This window comes from Rutilus rutilus (assembly GCF_951802725.1).
Source record: "Rutilus rutilus genome assembly, chromosome: 6".
Classification (NCBI taxonomy): Eukaryota; Metazoa; Chordata; class Actinopteri; order Cypriniformes; family Leuciscidae; genus Rutilus; species Rutilus rutilus.
The window spans coordinates 34,804,606-34,816,807 of NC_140214.1; the positions used below are offsets into that span (position 1 = coordinate 34,804,606).

The 12,202-nt window shown below is 35.0% G+C and overlaps 1 protein-coding gene across 3 annotated transcripts in view; it reads right to left on the reverse strand.

Annotated features, from left to right (window-relative positions):
- Nucleotides 1-2,362: 2,362 nt before the first annotated feature.
- The window catches only part of wnt9a (wingless-type MMTV integration site family, member 9A), a 50,529-nt gene continuing 40,689 nt past the window's right edge, over nucleotides 2,363-12,202 (reverse strand). For all 3 annotated transcript variants that reach the window (XM_084411544.1, XM_084411545.1, XM_084411546.1), the window contains exons 3-4: nucleotides 11,508-11,770; nucleotides 2,363-6,960 (exon numbers count right to left, since the gene is read on the reverse strand). In XM_084411544.1, coding sequence (XP_084267670.1) covers nucleotides 6,472-6,960; nucleotides 11,508-11,770 — 752 coding nt within the window. In that variant the 3' untranslated portion in view covers nucleotides 2,363-6,471. The remainder of the gene's footprint in view (nucleotides 6,961-11,507; nucleotides 11,771-12,202) is intronic.

The window sequence follows — 12,202 nt, forward strand, 5'->3', positions numbered from 1 at the left end:
CCAAAATTTCTATAGATAACTTTTAAGGTGTTTATTATCTTGGAGCTTGACATTCAGTGGTCTATGCTTTCATTGTATGGAAAATAGTGTTTACATTTTGCTAAATACTTTTTTGTTTTGCTAAAAAAAAAAGAAGTTTTCCACTGAGTTCAGTATTCAGTAAAATTCAGTATGAGGGTGAGTAAATTATAGCAGAATGTTTCTTTTTGGGTGAACTATTACTTTATATCTGAAGTAGATTTGCCAATACTAAATCACTTTTATGAGCAATTTTCTTATATTCTTAGCACATGAATGTTGTTGGGAAAGTCAGAGCTCTCTCACTATAAGGCTTTACACAGCTGGTGAAGACATTGAGGCTGTTGACCGAACAAAAGATCCTCAGTGGGGAACTAGTATCATAATCTGGCAAAGTTGCTTCGCTTCTGATTCAACATAATCAGAGGTTCTTAAATTATGTCAGCATGATGTTGAACAGGTTTGCAAAAACATGTCATCAGAGAGGTACATATAAATGTTACTCTGTTGTTTATGTTTTACAAAACATTATAGGGTTTGGTACCAAGACATGTCAAAAATATGCTACAAAAGATGAAATTGTATACTTTATTTTTTTCCCCTGTCCTGTCCATCTGCCCTCTCAGCTCACCAATTCTCACTAATTACATCTCTGGTGGCAACAAATTCAATCCCATCCCCAATTAGAGCCGGACATTGGAAGATGCTATTCCAGAGAGAGTTTGAAATGGCTTCAACTGAACCAAGTATGTGGACTTAAATATACAGATATGAAAGCCATCCAATATAAAGTCCTTACAGAAATCTGTCATTGCAGAAAAGCACCTTGAGACAGCTGTTTCCTGTCTGTAATTAATCTCTGTGCTCCCAAAACAGGATAAAGGCAAGAACAGGAAACTGTGACACCATGTTGATCCGTTCAGTTCCTTGATGGCATGTCTTTGTTTGCACTTGATTGTATAGTGCATGAGTTGTGTTATATTAAATGTTAACCTGGCAGCATAGGTTACTTTTTTCAAAATGAAAATAGAATTTAACTGAATGAAACCCAAAGATTTTTAACCCTTCAGAACACTTTTACAACTTTTAACAGTAGAGAGGATTACCTTTAGCAAAACTGGTCAAGTTGGATATGACGATATAAATTGAGGCCTGCACACCTATGATGCTTGGAACTGCTCCATTTATTAGGGTCCAAGCACTGAAATTGCACAGGGCCCTATTTTTTTCCTACGGAAAATTTATTTATTTATTTAAATCATTTGGGTGTTTTTGAGGCCCTTAACATGCTCAAAAACTCTTTGTACACATGTCGGAATCGTCGGCCATTAGGGCGCAGGCGTAGGGAGGGGGTTCTCTACAGTGCCCCCTTTGATCGACTCTTGCACATATATGTAAGCAACTTGGTCTACATGTAGTTCTCATCGAGCTGAACAACTTCTGCACTGCAAGACGTGCTCCATTCAACAGGAAGTCAGCTATTTAGGGTTTTGTGAAAAACGCATACACTGAACTTTTTAATACTCCTCCTAGGGAATTCAAGCGATTGCCATGACATGATGACAAGACATTGAGGATGTTAAATTGCAAACAGTTTTTTGATACCTCGAACGGTTTGGTCGTAGCAAGGCTATAAATTAATGGCAAAAAAAGGGAAACAGAAAGTCTATGTTCATTGAAGGAGGCTGATGAGATGGATGTGACTATTGTGAGTCCATGTCATAGCGCCACCAACTGGTAGCAGGAAGTGTGTCACTTTAAAAATTCTCTGTAGTGGCCCCTTTTTTAAAATCCTGGAGATTTAATCAGATCAACATCAATTCTAGTCAGTCTAATCCAAAGACCTCTGCAATTCTAAATTGCGAAGCTTTTGAGTTTTCATTGAAATGAGTGTTTGTGTTGGCCTGACAAATTTTAATGTTTTGGTGTGAAACAGGAGATTTTTGTAACTCAAACAATGTCCAGTCTGCCCCAAAATTCCAGTGTTTGTTCAGAGTTCTGGAACTGTAGACATCTACATGCCAAGATTCAGTTATAATCATTGGCAACAGGAACTGACATGTTTTACACTGTGATACAATCCCCTAACATGCACCAAGGTGTGATCAATGATGCTTGCAGCTTTAATTCTTTCTTTCTTTTCTTTACATTTGAACCCATTTCTTTATTTTAAAGATGATTTCATTTTTCATTCATCAGATTTTTCATTCATCAGATGAGTCATTTCTGATCAATAATTTTCAGATAAATGAAATCCCCACATCTTAAGTCCTATAAAATCAGAAACACAGAATCTCAACATTCTTTAAAAAATCTTTTATTATTTTCAGATTTTCTTGCCTTTGTTATACAAAGATGTTAAATAACTTAAATACATTCTTACCAGTCATTCATGATCAGTTTATACCTACAAGCTATACACATGAGGTAGAGGAAAATAATTTAGAGGAAAATAGTTTCCCATAAGACAAGAAAAAGTGGACAAAGACAAACTACTGAAAAATCTCTGCCCTTAATAGAAAAAGAATGCATTTTAACAGTTGCAGCATTGCACAAACCCTGACAAAAATCAGAATAGTGACCAGGCCATTAGAATTAAAGAGAGAGAAAAAAATAGCATTGGTCAAATTCTAAGTGTCTGTGATCCACTTTTAATGAATGTAAATCTAAACAATGAACTCACTTGCTGGTTCTTAACGTTATGTTTATTTGATTCAGTAATCAATATAGGACTATAAAATTGTTCAGTATTACCATTTTGCTACAAAGAAAGATTGCTACAGCTAACTGGGATATATATATATATTCTTACTGTGGGTGTTGAAGTTTAGTATTGGTTACATGCTAATATTCTTACTCTTTGGTATGTATTCCTTATAATGAAGTAAGGAAAAGTTGCATTTCAGACATAAGAGCAGAATTAAAATATAGAGTGTTGGCATTTCTCTTTATCTTTGACCATCAGGAACAATTACACTCAGAGGGGAAAAAAAAACATATACCTCAACCCCAAAAAGCAAATACCCAGTTATAGGCCAAATGCAAGAAAAAATATATAGAAAATCATCTTGAACTTTACAAAATGTACAAATAACACATGCTCATAAAACATTTTAAAAATAAGTTATATATTGTCTCTGTGTCCTTTTCCCCCTACCAAATACATTTTATACAGGTTGCATTGGAAAGTAAGATTAAGGAACCAAGACAACAACAACAAAAACAGAAAGAAAATGAAAATGAAAATCTAAAAAAGGCCTTCTGTCAATGAAAAAATATGACTGATTACTGAGAACATGCAGCATGCCAAAAATGCAACTATATATGATATCTACATTGTTTGTCAAAATACTTATTGAACAGGCATCTGAGGAGAATTGCATCTCATTTGTTTGTCATTGCTGTTTTCTGTTCACCTCTGCTGTGAGCAGACACCATGACTGATGAAAGACTAGATATAGCCATTATAGTTGTAGTGTGCTAAGGTGTTTGTGTTTCCAAGCATTCTTTAATTTGCATGTCTCCCCATCAACTACTTGGAATTCAGCTCATTAGTTTAAATGAAATAAAAAATGGGCAACAGGAATTTTTAAAGCCTTTATGTATAATGTATTTAAAGGTATGAATAATGTACGGTATAATGCATTATATCTTTTCATAAATATCTGTAACCAAAGTAAAAATTCATTATAATATTTGCAGATTCCTTGTTACATTTGAAATTGGTTGTTTGTCATGTATTATGATGTATTATAACTGTGGTTACAATTATTCATGAGACCATACAATGCATTATAAGGTGCATACAAATTCATTTCAGATTTAAAAATGCTTTTATAATGCATTATACATAAAGGCTTTAAGCAAAGTGTTACCAAAAATGAATCCCTTCTCAGACAGAAATATTTCCTATGTACTCGTACACCCCTTGTTTTTCTATTTAAATTTTGCATCAAATTATTCTCTGAATTATTTTTATTACTATCAGTATGGAATATCAGCATTTTTGGCAGGCATATATATAAACATTTTTACTTTAGAACGTATGCAAATTTGCACAAGTAAATGTATCTTGTTTAATGGATGTTTCAATATTTTACTGGGATACAGGACAAAATAATAATACAACAATTTTTTTGTAGTGCTGTCATGTTTGACTTTTTCATATTTATGTGGATGTCATTTTTAGTTGAGCATTTGCTTATTTTCAATGTATCACCAAAACATTACTAGTTGAATCATCCACCATATGTTTTCTAAACATTTGTTCAAAAATTAACAAAAAGTATATTTGCTACTTTTAAAGATTTGACACAAATAAGATTTAAAATAAAATACAGTGCTTTCCAGATGACACATACTTTCACAGAGATCATAGCGAAATAGGTGTGCTTTCTGAGGATAATTTCGTAACAGCATAACATTTATTTACAAAGCACTGAACTTGGCACTTCATACAAAGTTTTGGGGAAAAACAGTTTGAGTCTGAATTTAACAGATCTAAACATCAGTATTCTGGAAACTTTTGTCCAAATGCATGTAAGCGGTATGCATGTGCCTCACTTTTGTCTGTATGCCACAGGATCATAACCATAGCTATTTACAACTTAAAAAAAATAATAAATAAAAGATTTTCCAAGCTTCAGTGCGTGAATGGTGCCAATTTTTTTTTTTTTTTTTTTTTTTTTTGTCGGTCTCTCACTCAGTAGTTCATTCACACTAAACTAAAAAAATAAAGAGCATATATAATTCATTTATATATTTTGTCATATCTTTGTTTCTATATAATTTATTTACACTAAGTGGATCTCAACAGAGTTTGGTGATCTGGATACAAAGTCATACATTGTCAAAATTCGGTGTTTTAAATTATTAAAAGTCTGATCAGAAACTTAGATCTTGTCATTTGGTCACACAGCGGTATTCTCCATGCCAGTTGTTATGTTAAATAATTTTCAAAAATATGGAATTTCAATGTTCTATTTTACAATATATGGACTTCTACATCCATATATAAAAAAATAAAAAAATGTTGTGTTCAGCCTCTCAACAATTGTGAATAGATTCAATGAAACAGTCATTTTAGAAGAACCACTGATTGATTAACAAGCATGGGCATTTGAATCTAAAAACTGTCCACCATAATTTTCCAAAATCAATATCTGCTGGAAAATGTATTAACTCTGAGGTTAATTATCTCCCCCTAGAAATACACTGCAGAAAAGGGGAAATTTCTTTCTTTCCAATGCAGATTAGTGGCCCATTTTTGCTGTCATGTTTATTCTCAACTTTTATTTGCTCCCTCCAGTTGCCTGTGAAACTGACAGAGCATTAAGTGACCATGAACCATAGCATATTTCATATTTAACTAGCATTGTCCTGAAAAGCACTGCTGCAACGATTACAGCACTGAATCAGCAGCTTTAAATGAGGATGGACAGATCTGTCATCAAGCGGAAGCCTAAATCATGGAGACTAATGCTCATTGTGATATCTCCAGGATTTCTTTACCATCGAATGGTGCATAGTGGTTTCACTTGTTCCCTGAACAGTCATTTGTAGAGTTCATTTAAGGCAGAGTTAAATCTTAAATAGACTGGCAAAGACTTCCACTGTCAAGCAAAAGAAAAGAAAAGGAAAAAAAAGGAAAAGCAAATCATTTTCATTCCTTGCAAGAACTATTCCTTGCGGTGTTCCACAAATTATATCCACAGAAAAACACAAATCAAAAGTATTGCTTTCCTAAGGGCCTTGTCAAAGAGAGAGATACAACACAAATGCAAGCACACAAACAATAAAACATTTGTGTGGTTAGTGGTTATTTAACATACTCAGATAAGTGGTGTATATAATAGAATTATAATGTAATTTTATCTATGTACATATGCATACACACTCTTGTGTGGGTGTAGAATACATGTGCATGTAGAATAAATCTGACACCATTTTGTCATTGCAAATTCCATCTCCAAATTAAATCATTTGGAATTAAGTCACATAGAAACACATACTCTTACACATACGGCTTGAGACATTTCAAGCTATTATTCAAATCATTGGATCAATAATTGTCTGTCCAAGACTGGACTTTTCCGCTGATTGATATTTTGGCAGACAAATTACTCTGTGAAATGTTTAATTTAGTTCCAAAGTGTCGCTTAAAACTGTAGACCATTCCCTTAGGCTTGGTATATTACACAGCTTTCACACTGCTCCACATGGAAAACAGAAAAAAATATATAATAATAATAAAATAAAACGCCCTGCAAAACCTCTCAAAAAGTGCTTTCATCTTTTTTAAACTAATTTGATGCCTTTGAGACCTTTACCCAAACTAGGACAAGGGAATCCACCTAAACTTTTCACTTCTTCTTTCTTTTTGGCTTCCACTCATTCATTTCTCTCCACTGTTCCTAGACTGGTGAAATATATTCTGCATGATTGTGATGGTTTTTACCCCTTACAGGTGTAAACCTCTTCTCTTTGTGTGCACTGTTTGCATTCAACATAGCAGCACCAGCGCACCTGGCACTGGCACGGTCTCGTCACCACTCGGCTCTGAGTGTTGTGCCCCCTGCCACAGCAGATGGCCTCGCAGTTCTTATCCTTGTAGCATTTGCGGGCCAAGGTGCCCGCTGAATATTTGCTAGGCCTGCAAAAATTCGGCGAGTCCTCAATGTGAAGAAGATCGGGGGTGCGGGGAATGAGGTCTGGTCGAGGGCCTGGAGGGGGCTGTTGCCCCTGGGTTCGGGTCTGGGAGATCTCCCCCTCCCCAGTTGCCTCGTTGGTGGAGCTGGCCACTTTGACTGAAGTCTCGTAACGCTGTTTGAGCTGCTTACCAATTTCATGAAAGGGCGCCAGCTGCCTCCAGCATGTTTGCACGGTACACGAACCTGAAACTCCGTGACACTTACAGGTGGTCTCCACCCCAGCCTTGATGACCTGTACGGGACAAATGTTAAAAGAAGTGAGACGACACACATCAAAGGAATTATAGTTTTACCAAACATCAACATTTATGTCTCCAGTTATCTCAGCAGACACAGCACAGAGCTCAGCTGCGATACATGAAAGACACAGTAAGTGCAGTGTTTACCAAACCCTTATGTTACCCCGTATATTGAAAAATCTTTAAAGGTCAGTTAAACTGATGGGCAATGTTATTTACAAAACAAGAATTTCAAAAGCACATTGAGGCAATAACTTTGAAGTTCCCACATAGTTTGATTGCTGTAACCCTTTCCAAGACTGAAAAACAATATAATACAGGGCACCGAGGAGTAGGTATTATCCTCATTCTTACTTAATTGCCATAATTATGGCTTTATCAAAAGCAGCATCAGCTGTCATGAAAAATCTGTGCTTTAAACAGTCAGTTATACAAGGATACAATTTTTAAAAAGAAGTTTGACCAAATAAATTATTATAATGATAGCCGTGGAAACTTTAAATTCAATCACAATATAATAAGTGGAGTTTATTTTTAATTTTTATTGTTTTATGTTTTTAAGGAATTAAATCACCACTGACATGCAACAAAGTAGAGTTGTTGGGTTTTCATTAGGGAAATTCCATAGACATAATGATTTTTATAATGTATAAACTGTATATTCTATCCCATAACACCATCACAGAAAGCTTTCTGCATTTTTAGATTTTCAAATAATAATCACTTAGTATGATTTATAAGCTGTTTTCCTCATGGGGAATAAAACATATCCCCACAAGGACAAGGATTTTGGATATTGCCATCTTTGTGGGGATATTTTGTCCCCATAATGTAGGGTATACCTAAACCACCCCCACCACACACACACACACACACACACACACACACACACACACACACACACACACACACACACACACACACACAACTTGAAGAGTTGATTTAACCTAAAATCAAAATTAAATCATTGTCTCACCATGATGAGTAGCCACACAAGGAGAATAAAAAAAGCCCCGCTTGCAATCATCTATATAATAGCAGTGAATACCGACCAGCATCAAGGGGTCATTTGATGCTTTTTAATGTTTTCCTTTTCCTTTAGTGTGTAATGTATCTTTGTGTAAATATAAGATCTGCAAATTTACAAAGCTCATAGTCTCCCACGAAGAGATTTATGCTATCTAACAGAGAACACTGCTCCAGACCGACCTAAAACACCTTGATCGAAGTCTAGATAGTACTTCCGCAAATGTCTGTCATTATGTTTAGTTTAATTCAGTTCAAGGACTTGTATTTCTTCAGTTCATACCTTCCTTTGTTTGATTTACCGCCTCTCTTTAGTTACTATGGTCACGTCATTATTAGTTCCTTTGTTTCAGCTGTGTTCTAATTACCTTTTTTAGCTCGCTATATAGTTGTACCCCTATCTTCACTCGTTGTCTGGTCTCGATCACATGTAGTCGTGTTTGCTAATGCCTGTTTGCCTGTTTTTGAGTACATAACTGAGAACTTTATTCATCTGTCTTTGTTTGTCTGTCTGTCTGCCTGCCTGCAAACACCTTGTGACGTCTATTTCACAATGTTAAATATTAGCATAATGCCCACCCAAAGGCATACGTAAAGAAAGAAGACGAGGCTTCAGTGAATTGTAGTGTTGCTACCATGTCGTGGAGACGTGTTTTGATGCAAAAGAAAAACACCTTTGACTGGCCTTGCAAAAATGGATGAACTTACAAATCCATGGTTAACATTTGTTTAGGCTATAACGCCTGTTCCTTATCAATACAACCCAAAAGTTACGGAGCTGCAGCGCATTGTCTTTCAGCTATCTGAACTTTGGAGTGTACAATGCCGGCTATATACAGCTAAATAAATTAGAAATATACACTTCAGTAAAAAATAAATAAATAATTAAACTGTATTTTATGTTTTCACTTGAGGACAATAAATTTTTACTGTGAAGAAGACAAATTAAACCGTTATAACATCATATCTGAAAGGTAAGAGAGTTTCAAAACAAAAACGTACCACTGTGAAATGTTCTGCTCAAGTCATGCTTGCAAAGTTGGTTTTGATCAATCTGCTTCTATACTATTATTAACTGTGTTTACAGAGGCTTTAGAAGCCTTGGAAGCTGAAGTTCACGATTATGGTAAGGGGCGTTACATTTCCAACACACGCTTGAGGTTTTTAATCTTTAATCAGGATTTATTCAAACACGACATGAAATGTAATCCATGTGATTTCTTCTCTCATGTGAATAAATCTGTTCGCAACAAGAAGTTATCGTGTTCACGTCTGTCAACTGTCATCTGACAACTAGAGTTCCAATCAGGAGATGAACTTACAAAAAGAAGAAAGTACACAGATACTTTTTTAAATCTTGATTTCTCACAACTTTTGTGCTTTTTCTGGGTGAATCGGAGTGAAATAGAATCTTGCGAACGAATTTCAGTTAGTTTTTTTACCAAACCCTATCATATTCCCCCAGAACACTTGTAATTTCTCACACATGTAGCAATTTATTCTGTGATACTTTTGCATTTAATTTTTTTTTCTTTTTTGATGCTGATGAGCACGAGCGGGACATTTCTTTTTTATTATTATTATTTCTCCCTTGGTGGTCCAAAAAAGAAAGAAAATCATACTGCAGGGTGAGTAAATGATGACCTATTTTTCATTTTAGAGTGAACTGTCCCTTAAATTTCATGTTATGCAGAGAGCATTACCAACCACAATGTTTGATCCTTTCAACATTTCTGTAAGAAAGTGAACCTTACGATAAGCATAAAAAGGCGCTGTCTGGACAGTTTCTCTTGAACCAGTGGTAGACTTGTAACTCCACCACAAAGAAAGGAGAGGAAAATGTGTAACGTCAGCTTTAAAATGCAGGTGATGCCGAGGCTAGCACATTCCAAGTTTGTTCTCCATATGGGATTTGACCCCAAACCCCTTACACCTCCTAACATGTGCAGATGGACCAAAAATGCAGTGTTGTAAATCTCTTATCGCAGACAAAATGGCCCAAGGATGACTACTTCAGATGGACGAGCAAAGAGTCCTGAGCCTCTGCTGAGCGGTGCTGTAATTTATATTCATTCTAAAACTAAAACTAACAATATGAGACAATATGTTGGTGCCAGACCTGTAGTTTACTTTGGCTCTCTGTTATGGGTCTTTTTCTGTACCTTCTTTTTTTGTTTTTACTCTTACAATGTTACCTCGGCTCTTTCTCTTACCAAAAACAAATGGAAGACTTGGACAAACTTAGTGCTCTTTAGACTGAAAGGGAAACCAAACCTTGATTAAAGGGCATTTATAATAAATTACTGAATTAAAAAGTCAATTTAAGTGATTTAAAATGGGTTTTTTACAGACTATTTAATTGACCTTAAAGAATGTGTGAAGCTTTTAATTTAACCACAACAAAGAAAGAACGCTAAGTGATACAATCAACTATTTTACAGTTTATTGTGTGCAGATAACTCCAAGTTTCACACAAAAATTTCTCACATTATTTATGATTCCCATTTTAAAGACAGTTTTGCTTGTGACGTTCAGGATCAGTACACCTGATCCAAAAAAAAATGTGTAAAAAAAGAAATCACCCCAATAAACATAAACATACAAACCGGACAAATACAGTACAGGCCAAAAGTTTGGAAACATTACTATTTTTAATGTTTTTGAAAGAAGTTTCTTCTGCTTATCAAGCCTGAATTTATTTGATCAAAAATACAGAGAAAAAAAAAAAAAAAAGTAATATTGTGATATATTATTACAATTTAAAATAATTGGTTTTCAATTTATTATACTTTAAATTATCATTTATTTCTGTGATGCAAAGCTGAATTTTCAGGATCATTACTCCAGTCTATCACATGATCCTTTAGAAATCATTCTGATATGATGATTCATTGTCAAAGTTGGAAACAGTTCTGCTGCTTAATATTTTTTCATAACCTGTGATACTTTTTTAGGATACTTTGATGAATAAAAAGTAAAAAAAATAGAAATCTTTTGTAACAATATACACTACTGGTCAGTAATTTGGGGTCAGTATATTTTTTTTTTTTAATAAATCAATACTTTTATTCAGCAAGGATGATGTGATAGTAAAGATTTATATTATTAGAAAATATATTTTTTTATTTTGAATAAATGCAGTTCTTTTTAACCTTTTATTCATCAAATATATTAGGCAGCAGGACTGTTTCCAAAACTCATAATAAATCAGAATATTAGAATGATTTCTAAAGGATCATGTGATAGACTGGATGTCACATGTGACACTGAAGACTGGAGTAATGATGCTGAAAATTCAGCTTTGCATCACAGGAATAGATTATTTTTTTAAGTATATTCAAATAGAAAACTATTATTTTAAGTTGTAATATTTCACAATATTACTGTTTTTTTCTGTTTTTTTGATCAAATAAATGCAGCCTTGATAAGCATTAGAGACTTCTTTCAAAAAAGCGTAATGTTTCCAAACTTTTGACCTGCACTGTACGTTTTAATATATATCTTAGCAGCCTACCTTCATTCCTACATTGCTGTTGTGCATGTCTATCCGGGCGCGGAGGTCCTTGTTGGACCTCTTACCCAAGAAGTCTTTGACAAATTTGTTGCTGTACTTGAGGTTGTCTCCACAGCCACCCCACTGCCAAGCCTTGCGGTTCTCCAGGTCAGGAGCCTCATCACAGGTGCAGCGCTCCATGCGGCCAGCACTGCAGGCTTTGGCCATGGCGTGGGTCAGGCCTGCTGAAGAGATGGCATAGAGGAATGCCGTCTCTTTGAAGCCTGTAAGGAACATGGGGATTATGAGGCAGCCAATAGTTCATTACTGACCTTTAATCCTGTGATTTTTTGTCCTGTGATTTTATGTTGAATTTTACCCACAAGGAATGCTAGTAACAGCACCAACCTCACCTTGCTCTTACTTTTGTTCAGCAAGGACGCATTAAATTAATCTAAAATGACAGTAAAGACAATTATGATGTTACAAATGATTTCTATTTGAAATAAATGTTTTTCTTTAAACTTTCTGTATTGTGGGTACCACACTTTTTGGTGTCTTGAGTACAGTAAATCAGCTTATTAGAACGATCCCTTAAGGATCGTGTAACACTGAAGTAATGGCTGCTGATGGAGCTTTGCCATCACTGTAAAACAAAAAAGGTATATATTAAAATAACTGTACTGGGGGTGCCAAAAGATATTTTGCTTAAGAAG